The sequence below is a fragment of the Centruroides vittatus genome, unplaced genomic scaffold, assembly GCF_030686945.1.
Source record: "Centruroides vittatus isolate TY-2023 unplaced genomic scaffold, ASM3068694v2 contig_817, whole genome shotgun sequence".
In the NCBI taxonomy this organism is placed as follows: Eukaryota; Metazoa; Arthropoda; class Arachnida; order Scorpiones; family Buthidae; genus Centruroides; species Centruroides vittatus.
Genome location: NW_027122532.1, coordinates 415,474 through 433,457, shown reverse-complemented (window position 1 = coordinate 433,457; position 17,984 = coordinate 415,474). Strand labels below are relative to the sequence as shown.

The window sequence follows — 17,984 nt, the reverse complement described above, 5'->3', positions numbered from 1 at the left end:
AAAAGAAAACTGAAATAACTAAACAAACACAAGAACACTTAAAATGAATACGCGCTAACACAACCCTTGCTAATTTTGCCTATCGAACAATCGGAACGCCACCCTATGGAAAGCGGTTATTTCTAGAACGAAAACGAAAGGCCATACCAAACGATTACCCAACCATATTATCCAATAACCGTGCCGGAAACTGAAATCTTTCATATTAACCAATCGCTTACCTCGAATGAACACATAATTATTAAAAACGCATTAATATTATTTATATTATACAAGTAATCAATTTAAGCATATTTGAGATATTAATACACTATTTACTTGAAAAAATCGTTCTTAATTTATATTCGGCAAAATTATTTGTTTTTTTCTATTTCTTACTTCGTTTTTTCACACTAGAGAGCTCCTCATAAGTACACGTGCACTCCAGTTACAATTGCGGTTACGTCATACTATATCACCCGATCGTCACACTTGGCTCCTATTGGTGGAGTCACGTCACCTTACCTTCGTTTTGAAGGAAGATGGATCCCAGTAGCGGTGGTTGGGTTTTCAGGAACGACTCAAAAATGGGTTTAGATAAACCCGGGAATGTCAACAATGAATATGACAACAGAACAGTTGAAGAATTAGATGGTATGTGTTTATACAAGTCATTTTTATGGCATATATTCATTTATTTTATCAAAATGACTACATGTAAACAACCGTCGTGATTGAAATTCCGCGCAATTTTGAGTAAAACTTAATGATTTTGACGTTCAGAGACTTAAAAAACTTAATTTTTAACATACTCTTTAATGAAATATACAATTAAATTCGAAGGAGATGTGATATAAATTGTATTTAACACTGGAATGTCAAGTGACAGTCACAATCAGTGGTAGAAGTTACTTTTAGGTCACTTGCTTATGTGTGTAAATAACGTAAAAGTAACGTCTACTTAATCTTGGCTCAATTCAAACTCTGAATGATACATTTGGAACTTTAACAGAGCTGTACAGCAGGGATGGGCAACCTTTTTCTATCTAAGGGCTGCATTTTAAGACTTTGAACTGATGCGGGCTGCATACAAGAGAAAGAGAAAAAAAATGTTGGTAAATCAGAATTATTTATTCATATATAATTATAAATTAGCATAGGTATACTTAATTTAGCTTCTGGAACTGATGTAAACATAATATATTGGAAATATTTGGATAAATATTTGTTACTGCTAGTTTTAAATTAGTTTTGATGTGTCTGTTAGCCGGTTTCTTGTTTTAATTTTTACTAAATTCATTGTGAGAAAAACTATTCACATACATAAGTTGTAAAAATAACATTTGAATTTTTTCTGCATACTTCCTTAAGCTGGGAAATTGATATATTTATTCACGTTTTATGCGTTGCGGGCCGCAAAATATATGAACACGGGCCACAGGTTGCCCATCCCTGCTGTACAGCATATTCGTAGGAACAAAGAAGTCAAAGGAACCGTGCCTCTACAAGTGACCTTTTGCGAGATATAGCCCCTCATTATATTGCACCCCATTATATTGTTTGTGACTTTTCGTTTTTCCCAAATACAAAAGTGCCATAGTCGATATGTCGGTTATATCGTGCCACCTGCTTTATGGTTTGTCTGTTTTTGTGCGCGGTGTAATGAGGAGCTTCTGTAATAATATATCAGTTACCAATATTTTGGAATAGATACAAATGCAAATTTTTAAATACTTTGATTTAAAAATAAATGGACTTAATGAAAATACTCTAAAACTGGATGTATTAAGTAAAATTAATATCAACAAACCTTAAATCTAGTAAACGTAGAATGTTTATTAATGAATGTTTTTGACTATATCGAATGGCCATCTTCATGCTTTATAGAGGAATTAATGAATAGAACAGGAAGCATACTTGAAAATTACAAATTTATGTAGCGAGTCACATGCATAGGAGCATAAAATATATTAAATAAAACATAGAAATAAATATTTATTTCTATTTTCTGTCATTCACTTGTGTCTATATACGCCTAAAGAACCTAAAAATAATTTCTACTTAATCGTCTCTTATTATAAAGTACTCTCTTCTCTTACTATTATATATTTTCTAATTCAAGGGTAGCAAACGTAGGGCTACATGCCCAAAGTGACACACCGAGAGACATCATCTGTCACGTAACATATACAGTTTCATATAAAATACATCTCAAAGCCTGATGAGTTAATATAATAATCTAATGATCACCTAAATACTCTGGCTATAATATGGCTATAATCAAATAATTAATACAAATAAATTTGTAAGTGTTAGGTGCCATCTCTTATCTAAATTAATAATTATAATTTTAATAATTTAATAAATAATTTAGAACCTTCTGGAATAAAATAACTGACCCAGGGGGGTTTGAACTCGCAGCCTCCGCTTGCCGTGCGGTGTGCTACCACTTGCACCACCTGAACCCCAAGCCAGCCCTCGCTTCCAGAAGTATTTAAATTTTGATATAGCCTTCCATGGTTACTAACAGTGCTGGCTGGAAACAACCCTATGTCAGCCAGCTATTGCTGTCCCTGGCTAGGTATATATATACATATAAAACACATCTGAAAGCCTAATGAGTTAATATAATAATCCAATGATTGCCTAAATACTTGGGCTGTAATATGGCTATAACCTTGGAACCTATGGCTATTATATACAATTTTGGTTTATCACTTGTTTTTCTATATTTTAATTACCCTTTTGGTTTATTACCTGATCATCTTTTTCATCAATTAGCTTCTTTATATTTACTCTAATTAAAGCATTTATTTAAATATTATTATTCAAAGTCTTAAACTTTAGCGCACACAAACATTTTTAAAGATATGTATGCTTACTATAAGGCATGCAGATTCAAAAAGGTTTGCTATCCTTGCTCTTAGTAAATATTATTATTCTACCTAATTTTCTCTTACCATAAAATTTGTATCAATAATTTTTATTGTTTTGTTTGATGTCACAACTTGGCGAATTTAAAGACACTTTAAGTGTCTTTAAATTCACAAAGTTGTGACATCAAACAAAAAAGAAATAGAAGACACGGTTTCAACAAAACTAATAATAATTTGGGGATACTATAGATTACTATCTATGGAATTTCAGGATTTTGAGTATATACCTGAACTGAGGGGACCGAGACGAGTTCAATGATACTCTACTTTTGGACTGGAGACGAAAAATAAGAAAGTTATCGTACTTTTTAGGCTATCATACTTATTTAATGCTATCATGCAGACAGCACCGTAGTTGCTAGTTCCGCCATCTTGCAGTAAAGTCTGCAAGTCATTACAAAAAAGCACACTGAAAGGCAAGAAATTGCACGAACAGTCGAACGCCACTTTCTTTTTTTTTCTTTTGTTCAAAAACTACCGTGAATCAATAAGTAGTGACGTTAAACACTCGGCGGCCTCCCTCCAGGAGGTCTGTCAGGAGCACAAACGGTTGAACGCCACCTAGTGGAAAACTCTAAAATGGTGTAAAATGCATTGTGAAAGGCAAGAAATTGTAAATATGATATCTTTCTTATTTTTTGTCTCTGGTCCAAAAGTAGGGTATCGTTGAACTTGTCCCGGTCCCGAGTTCAGATATATACTCAAAGTCCCAAAATTCCATAGATAGTAATCTATAGTACACCCAATAATTTTTATAATAAAACATTAACTAAGTAGAAATATTTAATCTTTACAAATGATTTTGTTAATGTCTGTTCAAATGAATTGTGTTTAAACTGGGTTTTGATCCATTAGAAGTTTATTTTGGATGGTTTTTATCAAATTTTTAATCTCTTGACATGAAATTTTGTATAAAATAAAGGTAAATTATGTTTAGAAATAGTGTAATGATCATAAATTTCCTTTAAAAAATTGAATACGTATGACATATCTGTTTTGATTTTATCAATTTATACTTAAAAATAATTAAATCAATATATTGGAAATTCTACTTGATTAAGTATTGGTCAATTTCGTGGGTGTTGATCCATAAGTGACAGAAGAGAGACATTCCCCGATATTTTTGTACTGGAAGAACTCTCCACCTCCCAAGATGTATAACAAAAATAAAAATACATATACAACAAAAATTAGAAGTAACTACACTGAACACAATAGGTAAACCTTATTTTTTCATCCACTTACAATCAGACAGTGAGAATTTTTTTTAATCATTGTCATTGTTTCAACTCCTCCCCAATAATTATAACAACCCTGTATATTTAGAGGAGTTAAGCCAATGATAATGATTTAGAAAATATAAAATAAATATATATATATATACACATGTAGAATATACAGATTACTGTTGACAGTCAATTTGTCATGTCCACCAGTGGCTAAGTGGTTTCATTCCCTGAACACTGGGAGGTCAGTCATGGGTTTTCACCTCGCCAGGACGGGGCTGGTCACGGGGTTTTTAGGGTTTTCTCCACATATGTAATGCCTAAATAGGGGCCAGTCATCCTTAAAAGACTTCTCGGAAGGCATCCTCCCTAGGCAGATCGCCCAAGTGTTGCATTGCTGTAACTTAACAAACAAGTAAATTTGTCATGTCATTTGCTTAATATGTGCTAGTGATTTATAACACATCTAGTTCCTGTCTTTATAATACACAATCTGATATTTAGACAAAATTGAAATCTGATTTCAAAATAACCTGTGTAAGTAATTTTTAAAAAAAAAAATCATGAAATTGCATCTGCAATAACTTTTTATTTTTGTAATTTATAAGAATTTGAGAAATAAATTTATTCAAAAATTGATAAATAAATTCAATATATGTGAACACCTTAAAGAAATAAACCAGGATATATTTAAACTTTTAAAAATATATCACAATATAACAAATACATTTATTTTTTTACATACAGATTCAGTTTTTGACAAAATTATTAACTTTATCTAAATTAACTGTTATTTATTTACTGATTATAGGTAAAAATGTAGTAAAGTATCACCAATATTTATTAAATAAAAGACATTAGTAATACTTGGTAAAATATATAAGTACTTTTATATGAGTTTTAAATTTAAATCGCATGCAAAAGTCATCCCACTAGTGGTCAACTGGATAAAACCACTGAAAATTGGTAGTTAATTGTGGGTTTTCACCTGAGAAGAAACAATTGAGTTTTCCAAATGTTTCTTCTTGTGTTTAACACCTAAATATGTGCCAGTTTCTCCATAAAGTTTCCTGGAAGAAACTTTCCTGGCAGACTGACTGCTCGTGTGTTGCATTGCTTTATTTCATTATTCCACTCCAGTTGCAAAAGAATTTGTATAGTGTTTCAGTTAAATAGTTTTATTATTGACTAATTAATCTGGATTCTGTATTATTACTAATTCAAACAGCTGATGTGAAAATCAAGAAATAAACATGGAATTATGTAGTGCCAAAATTTTAATTTATATGAAGTATACAGTGTCACGATTATTTTATTTATGAAGTTTTAAGCAAGTTGGCAAGATATTTTCTTAGTTAAAATTAAATAAAGATTTTTTTTTAATTTAAAGTACAAAATAAATTTTATAGTGTTTATCAATACAATATATACAATTAGATGTATTGTTATATCAATATATTTCAACATACGTACAATTAGATCTCATGCTGAGCCAAAACCTTTTTGTATATCAGCTTGGCTTCTTTCTTAGATAGATACATACCAATATAAATTAAAAATGTATATAACTTGTGTTGTGACCTCAGAGATTTTGGGAAGACTTTTGGCAATTAGGAACATTTCAACAACATGGTTCACTTTTCTATCTTTATATCACCAATTAACCCTCACTACTATTAGATGATTAGAACTAAAAAAATAATTGGAATCATAACAAATTTATATCTAACAGTAGGGTCATCATTAAAAAAAGGTTGCAGAACACTTGATTTATACTCCAGAATTTATAATTTTAAAGTTATTTTTAATGTAACGTATAACTATTAATTAACAATTTTAGTTAATTAATAGTTAAACATTACTTTAATGGTATAAACAATGTTTTTTTGTGTGTAAAATGTAACTAAATCCACATACAAAAAATGTTTTGGCTTAGCATGGTATTTATATCGCATCCTTTAGTGACGTGCCAAATGTTTGAACTAGCTAGGATAATACTGGGATATATTTTATGATTTTGTAATTGGATACTCTGTTCATTCTGTGAGCAATTTAAACATGTTACAAATTTGTTTCATATGTTTTTAAAAGTAACTCTTGGCCAAAACTTTTTTTTTCCTTGTCTGTGTCTTGGTCTTAGTGTATGAACTGCATATCCATTCAATCATTTATTCAGTAGATTTTTTTTGTCTGTTTTTTTTTAATTTGTTAATATTTTGAAACTGAAATTATATAATGTAAACAATTTTTTAAATATAGTTAAAGCAAAAACATAAGACTGACCAATTATCAAAAATGCTTACATTTTTGATAATTGGTCTTTTTGATTTTTGCTAGAATAACTTGTACGGTAGAACAGAATGTAGATTCAAATTAAACTGATGGAACATTTAAAAACAGAAAATGTAAATGATAGTGGGGGGGACGAGAGAAAATGCAGTCTTCGGTCTTAACTGGCAAAATCTGATGCTCTGGAAGGCTGAATGGGTCACTTGCCTGTACAACCAACCCACTCTAAATCTGTCAGAGCATATGGATTTTGCCAGTTAAGACTTTAAAGTAGGCATTTTCTCTCATTCCTTCCCTCAGTTATTTATGTGCTTTTTTTTCTTAATGTTCCATTGGTTAACTCTACAAAACAGTTTGTTTTATGCATTTTTTGTTTTTCTGTTTATTAGTGTCATATGATTGGGTCCATGTCATAATGTTATGTCACTTTTCTTCTAACTGACAAGTGAGTGAAGTTACAGAAACAACATTTTCAATGAAAACCTATGAAGAGATTTATCACTGAAAAAATCAGACCAATATAACATAAATTGAAATTTTCTTTTACATGGTTTCTGTCAGAATGTGGATATGATGAAGAGTGGTGTCGAGGTAAGACAAAGAATGAGAGGAATAAAAAGGAATGTATATCAGAGCACAACACACGTTCAAACTGTAGTGAGGACTGGAGTACCACTTCCTCTTAACAGAGTTCACATAACTCCACTCACCCCTTGTATAGCAGAGGAGCTTGAAATAGCTTGAAATCGTAGCGCCCTCTCCTCAAGGGCGCTACGATTTCAAGGGTAAAGGTCACATTCACAACTTCCTAACACCCTCTCTATCAGTGTGCCCGGAGTCTGCATATACACTGAAACTAATCATTTGATAATTTTCCTTACAAACACTCTCGTATTCATTGTGATATATATACAGTCGAGTCCGCATAAGTTGTCACCTGGATAACTAGACACCATCAGTTAAGTAGTCATTTTCTGTGGTCTCAATCGACTTACATAGGCATTAATGTTAAAAAAACTCCGGTTTACTCGACACCGTTTAACTTGTCACCACTGGATAAATTGGCATACTTTTGCTGTCCCACACACTGATAAGTCGTCACCCCCTCCTGAAAAATGAATTTACTCTGCACGTGTGGTGCAAACTCATTTTTTTTTTTTTAGGAGGGGAATCGCTTTATTTATTAATATATAATTAATATATTTAATAATATAATAATACATTAATATTATTAATATATATACATATTAATAAAAATGCCTAAACATTTTATGTATAAAATAATAACAAATAAACAAAAAGAAAATATACAATCTACATCAACGTCACACCATAATCAAATTTTGCATTTTCTCACACTAGAGGCATTAAGAATCCTTAGACGTTACTTGCCAACAATTGACAATTGCGAAGATGATGTTTTCAAGGCGTTCATGATCGTTGAAAAGGAAAGTCGAGACAGTTAAGTGCTCAAAACAAACACTAAACAAATTTTTCAGTTTTTCATCTACAGAGTAATTGTAAATGGAGGAACAATGTATTGTAAGCCTATACTACTGTATAACGCACTACAATTGTAGTTTTGTGATTTTATTTCCAACTTCACTTTAGTCGTCACATCGGATAACTCGACACATTTTCACTTCCTCTTGGAGTGTCAACTTATGCAGAGTCGACTGCGCGCGCGCACACACACACACACACACACACACACACGCCGTGTTATCTGTCTTCACTATTGTAAATAGTTACCGATTGTTCTACCTAGGCTTCGTTTAGTCCAAACAGCTTGACGTTCACTTTGTTTGCTTCTCGGGAGAGCCTTCGTTAGCATATCTGCTTTCATTTCTGTGGTAGGGATGTATTCTGTTTTAATTTCACCCTTTTCTTGAGCTTCATGGGAGAAGTGATACCAGATATCAATGTGTTTACTTCTCCCATGATGAATGGTATTTTTGCTCAGCTGAATAGTGCTCTGACTATCGCAGTGAACTATCGTTGGTGTATTCACATAGCTTTCAAATCCCATTTCTCTTAGCATCCTTCTCATATGAATGACTTTCTTGGTCATGTCTGATAGGCCATGTACTCCATTTCCATTGTTGAAAACACAACAGATTTTTGTTTTCTTGATTCCCAACTAATGGGTTCGTTTACTAGAATTATCATGTTTCCTGATGACTTCCGATCGTGAATATCTCTGGCCCAATCTAAGTTCACATGTGCACACAGCTTCTGATCACACTTCTTGTAGTTTAGACTGTAATTTACAGTTGCTTGAATGTATTGGAGTACTCTCTTGGCCATTTTCAGTGAATGATATCTGGATTAGAGCAGAAACGGCTTAACACACTAGCTGCAAATGCCAGATCTGGGTGTGTCGAGTTTGCGAGATAAAGGAGTCTCCCGATAAGTTCTCTGTGTGGTTTCCATTCATTTCGCTGTCTGACTGTGGAGCCATCTCTCTTGTTAATTTTTGATTTGATTTGATCAGTGTTGCAACTGGTCTACATGCTTGCATATTAAATTTTTTTAGGAGATCTTTAGCATACTTTTCTTGAGTAAATTTGATCTTTCCAATAGTCTCCTCTCTTTCTATCCGTATTCCAAGAACTTCACTTGCTACACCCAAATCTTTCATTTCGGACTATTTCTGAAGAATGTGTTTGATTTTTCTTATCATCTCTAAGTTGTGTGAGGCAATTAGCATGTCATCAACATAAACTATGATGACAATGTTGTCTCTGCCTTCATTTTGGGTGTAAGCGCAAGGATCAGAACTTGTTCTCTTTATGCCTATGCTTAGGAGGTAGTTGTCTAATCGCTTGTACCATTCGCGTCTTCCTTTTTTTTAAATCCATATAGGGGTTTAGTTAATCGGCACACCTTATCTTTTTCTTTTGTTTTGAAATGCTCCAGTTGCTCCATATATATTTTCTCTGTTAAGTCATCTTGTATGAAAGCCGTAATTACATCCATTTGGTGTACATGCATTTCATTTTCTACGCACCCAGTGAGGAATGCTTGGATTGTTTCATATCTTGCTACTGGAATGAATACTTCAAAATCAATTCCTTCTCTCTGTTCATGTCCACATGCAACTAACCTGGCTTTATAGCGATCAATGGTGCCATCCTGTTTTCTTTTTATTTTATATACCCATTTATTTGAAATTACTTTTCTGTCCTTTGGGCTTGGGACTAATTCCCATGTATTATTTTCCATTAAGGACTTGTACTCTGAATCCATGGCATTTGACCATTCCTCTCTATCTTTGGTTTAATGCTTCTTTTACACTTGTAGGATCTGGCAACTCATCACATTTTGCGATATCTGCTACTTCATTATGCACCTTCTTTAGTCTTCCCAGGTTTTCCACTTTTAATTAATTGTGGGCGTCCCGCTTTGCGTTTTGGTCGTGGATCTAATGTTTCATCATTATGTGAAGGAATATTTTCATTTTGCATATCAGTGGAAGGAACATTACTCTTATCAACTTCAATGTTTTTTATGGTTGGTGTTAAATCTAAAGGTGCACTAAACAAGTCCTGTTTGTTTTCAGTTTTTAATTTTTCAATGAATCGCACATCTTGAGCCTTTATGACAGTTTTAGTGCCTTGCTCCCACAGTCGGTATACCTTTGACTCTTGTGAGTAGCCAACTAGAATGTATTCCTTTTCCCTTCGGTTCAATTTATTTCTCTTCTGTCCCTTTTGCAGAGCAATTGCTTTGCTACCGAAAATTCTTACAAATTCAATGTAAGGTTTATTTCCAGTCCACAGTTCAAATGGAGTTCTTCAAGGCTTTGGTGGGACAACGATTTCTTATATAGGCTGCTGCATTGATAGCCTCTGCCCATAGACTCTGAGGTACCTTGGATTGAATCATCATGCATCTTGCCATCTCAACGAGAGTTCTGTTTGCTCATTCAGCTATTCCGTTTTGTTGAGGAGTATGCTTGACTGTCAACTGCCTCCATATTCCTTTTTCTCTAAGATAATTAGTAAATTCTTTTGATAAATATTTTTTTGCATTGTTGGTACAGAGCCTTTTGATTCTCTGACCAGTTTCGTTTTCAACTCTTTCCTTGTATTGTTTAAATGCATTGAGTACTTCAGATCAGTGTCTGAGCATTGCTACTTCAACATAGCATGTTTTGTCATCAATGAATGTACAAAATACTTATAGCTGCTTAGGAATTCCATACTCATTGGACCACGTGTCAGAATGGACTAATTCTAGTATACTTTTCTCCCTCGTGTTAGACGACTTAAAGGTAATTGATGAATCTTTCCTTTGTAGCATGTTTCACAATCAATTCTATCTTGGGTTTATTTCAATGTTATTCCGTCTACCATTTTTTTTGCTTGCTAGTTTCTTTAAATCGTTGATGTTTAGATGACCAAGTCGTCGATGCCATCTCAAAAGATTGTCACTTTCTTTCGCATTCAATACTGCCTTAGATCTAGTTTCTACTATGTACAGCTGATCTCTTTTCTTTGCTATCAAGGCGATGGAACCATCTTGGCGAGTAACAGTTGCAGATTCTCTTTTGAATGTGACAGAATATCCATGTTTTGTTATTTTAGATACAGATATCAAGTTGTTTCTCAAATCTGGAATGGCTATCTCATCTGGTAGCTTAATTGTATTTTTGGTGTTGTTGACAAGCACGCTTATGTTAATTGATCCAGTTTCAACGGATCTTAATGCATCTTTTCCTGCAGTTTGTCTTTCTTTGTGGAAATCTTGATTTATCTCTCTAAATTTCGTACAGTTGCTACATGTGTGGTGGCTTCGTGATCAAGACACCAGTCTGTTGAGTTTAGAGGTTGGGCCGTTTGTACTGTGACCACCATAGCATCATTCTTTTTGTGTGTATTGTTCCCTTGCAAATATCTGTTATTACTTCTACATCAGCTGCACAGTGGCCTGGTTTACCATATATGTAGCATGTTCCTGTGAATTGTGAAGAAGAACGATTATTTCCTTTTGGGTAGTTTTGTCGGAAAGAACTTTTCTTTTGTTTCGATCCTATGTACAGTGCACTTTGTTCGACTAAACACTCTTGCTTCTCTTGCCGTCTTATTTCTTCAATTAATTTTATTTTTAACAATTTAGGCTTCAGTATGCTGTCTCTGGACTCAATGGCAATTCGAAATGTCTCATATTCATCGGGCAACGAATTTAGTAACATTATAGATAGTAACTCACTTGGAATCAGGATACCTGCTTCTTCTAATTGTTCAGCCTTTTCCATAAATTCACTTAAATGTCTCGACATTGATTGTTCAGTTCCCTTTTTCATCTGATAAAGCTGTCTGTATAGTACTACCTTTTTAATTGGCCCTTTTAATTTATGTATCCTTACCAATTTATTCCATGCTTCTTTGGAAGTTTCTGCCCTCTATGTGGCTCAACTGGTTCTGCTTAATGCCTAGTAAGATTAATGCTAAAGCTTTTTTATCTTTTGTTTGCAATATATTCGTCCATGATTGGTGTCTGGTTTTTCTATGGATCCGTTTACATACGACCAAAGTTCATTGCAAACAAGTATGCTATGCATTTGTAACTTCCACGATTAGTAGTTGCCATCATCGAGTTTATCTACATGCTGTATCTCCACACTATTCATGACATTGTTCATTGTTCAAACGGGTTATGCCTTTTGTAAGCAAACAAGTATATATCACTTAACAACACTTTCTGGAACCTTTTACCGGTGTTAGATGCAAAACGAAAAAATTTCCGTTAACGTTTTGCGTCTAACACCAGTAAAAGGTTCCAGAAAGTGTTGTTACATCCCCGGTGTTCCTTGATGTATGTAGATTTTTACCATATATCACTTACTTGAATCTCCAATTAGATCCTTTTCATATGGTAAACCTCAATCATTAAACCCTTAAACAACCATGCTCTGCTACCATGTCAGAATGTAGATATGATGAAGGGTGGTGTCGAGGTAAGACAAAGAATGAGAGGACTAAAAAGGAATGTACGTCAGAGCACAACACACATTCAAACTATAGTGAGGACTGGAATACCACTTTCCCTTAAGAGTTTACATAACTCCACTCACCCCTTGCATAGCAGAGGAGAGGGTGCTACGATTTCAAGGGTAAAGGTCACATTCACAACTTCCTAACAGTTTCAAACTTCTGGGTTTTCTGTAAAATTATGAACAATTTTACAGAGGACCCTATATTTCCGATGTAGTTCAGGCACAGGATGCAATGATATAGTGCATAGGTTACATTAAAAAAAATGAGGAGGATTTCCCATAAAATTTCCTTATAGGTGATTTTTTTTTTTTTTCCTAGATTTAGTGACTTTGTTATATAGAACTTTGATTGTAAATAAAAAATATCTGCCAAATTGTATACTTGCTAAGCATGCAAAAATTTTTAAGTTTCTATTGCCCACTTCACTATTGCCCAGTTGTTGTGTACCTCATCTATAAATGTAATGACATTTATAGATGAGGATTATAAATGTCATTACATTAAGGAGATTTTTGTTAGTTGAATTCCTCCTAGGTTTCTTGGTGCATTTGAATGAATTAGGTGTTGAAAAGTACGGGTCTGTGGAATTACAATAAGTTTTTTTTTTCTGATGATCTCTTCCAGAGAAATAGGTAAAGTTCATAACTTTGGAACCAATCATTTTATACAGGGAGTCAAGAAACTTTTTGCAGGGTTGGGTTCACTGACAAACCATCTGTAAATTTGTGGTACTGTATATAGATCTGTCTGAAGTGAATTTTCTGCACTTTATAAGTGTCCCCCTGATCATTTTGTAATTTTTGTATCATTTATCATTGTATTTTTACTCCAACATTGTACTTCATTTATTCCTTTCCTTTCTTAATTGTGTTATATTGGATTTATCACCTTGAACATATTGTACAAAGAAAATTTTTATCCATTTTTGTAATTGCTGTAGAAGTGTGAATATATTTTACCTATTCCAAACTACAAGTAATGGTTGATAGACATTAACTTGAAATGAATATTGTAATTTAATGTTTTTTTTTCTATTCAATGCCTTATTCCATAGTACTTACGTTGATCTATGTATAGCTGGATATATAAGAATTAGGTCTTTATATGAAGTTCAGTAAACTGTAGATTTTTATCTTATAATATTCATGTTTTATAATCTAATAGATTATTTATATTTTATAATACTGTTTTTCTGAAGTTGATATTTTGATAAATATGTTCATGTCATTAATCAATAAATTGTGGGTGAATTATGCATTCTAAAATAAATTTTAATAATTAAATCTTTTTTATTAAGGAGATTTCATATAAGAATGATGTGATTTATTAAAATTATGAACTTTCCTACAAAGAAAAATGCACCAAATTACTCAAACCAGTAACCAACACTATTTAATAATACAAATGTTTTTGTCTGCTACCTACAAACATCATTCGGTATCTATAAATGAATACAAAACAGAACAACTTTACATAATCAAACACATTTAAATCCCTGATGATGATCATGTATAGTTGACAAAAACAGTATTGTTATTAAGGAGTTTTATTGGTTTTGGGTATATTTGGTGTGTTTTTCATTATATATAACCTGTTTTTGAAGAAGTGGAAGTGTTTTTATTTTTTGTGAAATACTTTGAATTGTTGATACCTTATGTTTTAAGTAAGTCTGAAACAAGATATGCTAAACTAGAATTTAGTATGTGTTCTCTTTAAAATACACATTTTAATGGAGAACAACATAGTAAATATATTGTACATATATAATATATAAATGTACACATAGATGTAAAATCAATAAAATTTTACTAGCTAAGCAATCGTATCAACTTAACACATCAAATTATAATATGAAATTCTATTACTGGTTACTGGTTGACAAATTATCAAAGTTATATTTTATATTGAAATTGAAATTGGAGTAAGTTTTCATTACAGCATTTTGATTTTTTTTTTATATATAAATTATTTACAGATATGATGCATCTTGTTTATAATCAAGAAAATGGAAATCCAGAGCTTTTCGATACCGAATTATTTAATTCAATGCCGACAACAGACACAAATCTTCTGAGTTCCTTTGATGAAGATTTAGATTTAGATCTCTTCAATAATATGGATAATATGGTGATGCAAATGCCTTCAGATACGCAACTAAATCAACAGCCGACGTCACCATTACAAAAACTTCCCGTTAGTCCACAAAGAACTCAAATTTCAAATCCTATAACTTCTTCTCAGCCAACAACTGTTATTCATATTTCACAGCCACAATCTCCAACATTATCTCATATTTCAGCAATAACTCCTTCGGTCAATGCTAGTGCAGCCCAGCCGGCTTCTGTTAATCCTGCTCAGACTCAGCCAGTTTTAACTCAAACTCAACAGTCGTCACCTATACAACGTGTAGTCGTACATCCATTTATGAGGACGGTTACTTCAAAACCAGAAACCCCTACAGTTACTACGTCGGTTGTGTCCAATTCTGTTCCAACAGTGAATGATATTTTGGCTGTGATTAAAGAACAACAGAAACAACAATTGCTTCAGCAGTTAAGTCAGTTGCCACCACAGAAAATGCAGCAGGTATTTAAAATCTTTTTGTAATATTTTTAAAAATCTAATCAACTATTTTTTTACGTTAAAAATCATTTACAATCTATCAGATTAAAGAAAATTGCAGTTTATTTTACTTAGGCTCTTGCTAATCTAGCCATTCCTTGCTCAAGAGGGCCACCCTAGCAATAGTTCTGGATTACTGAGTGTATAGGGCTAAAGGCAATGAATGACCTGACCTGTCATCCTTCAGTATTGATCCTTTTTGGAGGTGGGTGGGCAAATAATATGGCCTACTAACATGCAGTACAGTACTGTACATACAAAAATATTGACACACACAAACTGGAACAATATTAAGCAAACAACTTGACACCTAATTGCTAATTCCAACAATAAAATGAACAAAAACTTTAATGCTCAAATGTTTTTGGCTGTCTTTCAGAGGCCCCCCCATCAGGAATGTATGAAACACAAAAAAAACAGTTCTATCTTTTGAAAATTTCTAACTGTTGAATATAGCTGTGTTCCAATTTTTAAATATTTAAACGATGTTTGATACGAAAATCGTTATGTTTACAACATATAAATTAATTATTTTAAATAAAGCTATAAAACAAAGCTATATTCGACAGTTAGAAATTTTCAAAAGATAGATCTGCTATTTGTGTTTCATACATTCCTGATGGGGGGCCTCTGAAAGACAGCCAAAAACATTTGAGCATTAAAGTTTATTTGTTCATTTTATTGCTGGAATTAGCAATTAGGTGTTTAGTACTGTACATAGAAATTAAACCTACAACTAACATTTTCATGAAAAATGGATTGTGAATAGGCAGTCACACTTGAGGGTATGCCAGATAATTGAGAGGCTGAATTATTAGAAGCGACAGTAGCAAGAATGTGCTGTACTTGTAAGAAAATCTTATAATAATGCGAAACGTATATACATTCAAATCTTGATATAGTGTTCTCCTTATGAAGCACTATTGAATAATTGTAAACTGATCAAACAGAACTCATCAAAGACTGCATAGCTTATCAACAAGACACACTCAAAACATCTTGTAAATGTGCAGCCAAATTTATTACATTTTAACGTTTTCGGTCATATTTAACGACCTTTATCAAGAAAAACAAAAAAAATCAAACACTTAGCACATTTGCATTAACGAACATGCATTTTGGAATGTTTTTTTAAAAAGAGATATTCTAGTGAAACTACGTGCGCCATCTCTACAAACGGCTAATATTAAATAAACATAATAAATAAAATCATATTAGAAAATATGACGCAAAAGAGAAACAATAAAAATAAAATTAAAAGCAAACAAGATAATGCATAAAACATAAAGAAGGCATGGAGTTGGGCTAAAAACATTAAACTGACTGGTTCTTCTCTTGAGTATGCTTCTTCTTAGCCACATTACTTGGTGCTTATACTACGCTTGATTGCTAGGCTGCTTCTCGGAAGTTGATGGCTTGAGCTTTTTGGCTGGCTTTGCAAATATGCCAGGCTTCTGCATATCAGAGGTGCTTTTTGTTGCAAACTATTTGTATTAATCTTGCATGTTCCTATTCAGCTTTGACTTCTTGGGGGTCTGCTAAGACGTAAGTTGCCAGTGCTGTGCAGGGCTGTTTGCTTCTTACATTTTTCTGGTGTTTCGATAGCCTTTCTTTGAGTGATCTTCCGGTGGCTCCGATAGAAACCATCTTATTCTGCCGCCGTGTGTCCGTAACGGGGATTCTATAAACTCCTGGAAGGGAGTTCCTGTCCACAGCATCTTTATCTGCCTTCAGCAAATGGTAGATGGTTGGGTTCCTTTTATATATTATTCTTTTGTTTGTAGCGGTTCCTATAAGTTTATAGATGTTACTCAGCAATGCCCTATATTCCATCATTGTAAACTCCTCTGTGTTTTGTACATTTCGCCCCTTATTGTGTGTCTTAACCTGGCTAGTAAAAGCCTTAATATTGACCCCATACTTCTTAGCTAGTTTATTGATATAATTCAGCTCTTCATTTCTGTCCTGGGTCTACAATGTGAGTGCGCTCGTTTGACGAGCGCTCAGAAGGCTGCGAGTTTATATGGTGGTGGGGCGTGCGAAATCCATGGGATAAATATTGGGTTGTAAGTAGGTTTTCTGTAGACCTCAGTACGAAAATATCTTTGGCTGTCAAGTTGTATAGATAAACCCAAAAAATGTATAAGCGTATCATTTTCTTGCTCGAGTTTGATCTCGAGGCCGAACTTGTTGTCGTTGTTGTTTATGAATTGCTGTAGGTTGGGTTTTTACTTTCCAGAAGATAACCACATTGTCGACATACCGTGCATACGTTAGAATCTGCATTTCATACTTTGGCATAAATGCATTCTCTAGCGTTCTTAGAATCATCTCACATAAAGTACCTGCCAGTGGGCTACCCATAGTTACACCTTTCTGTTGCGTGTATGTAATGCCTTTAAAGTTAAATATAGATGAAAAAGTAGTAAGATGCACCAGCTCTAAAATCTGCTTTCTTTTTCATTCTGGAGACTTGATCATGTTTAACAGGAAATCCTTAAATGACAAAAACATGGTTCCAGTTGGACAGAAGGGTACAACGCCATTACATCGTCAACTGCCGTAAGTAATCGGGCTATAAACGATTAAAGATAATAATTATAATAATTAATTAATAATAAGAGATGGCGCCTAACACCTACCTCAAGTGCCAAATTTATTTATAATCTTTAATCATTTATAGCCCGATTTACTTACGGCAGTTGATGATGTAATGGATTAATATTATCGGGTTTGATGAGTGTTTATTTGGGTACAATGCCTTGAAATCTAAAACTGTCATATATTTAACTTCTTGCAAATTCATATTTGTCATTTTATTTAGAAGCTTTAAGGGTTGTTTTATGCTAAATTGATTCCTGGATGCATATTTACGAACAAAGCTGATTACCCACCTTTCTAATAATAATGTGGGTGTGCATCCTTTATCT

At 33.3% G+C, this 17,984-nt stretch overlaps 1 protein-coding gene across 1 annotated transcript in view; it reads left to right on the top strand.

The window, feature by feature from the left end:
* Positions 1–471: 471 nt before the first annotated feature.
* Positions 472–17,984, top strand: part of SREBP (Sterol regulatory element binding protein) — a 65,867-nt gene continuing 48,354 nt past the window's right edge. The window contains exons 1-2 of the mRNA XM_067278666.1: positions 472–633; positions 14,408–15,018. Of these exons, the coding sequence (XP_067134767.1) occupies positions 522–633; positions 14,408–15,018 (723 nt within the window). The 5' untranslated portion in view covers positions 472–521. The remainder of the gene's footprint in view (positions 634–14,407; positions 15,019–17,984) is intronic.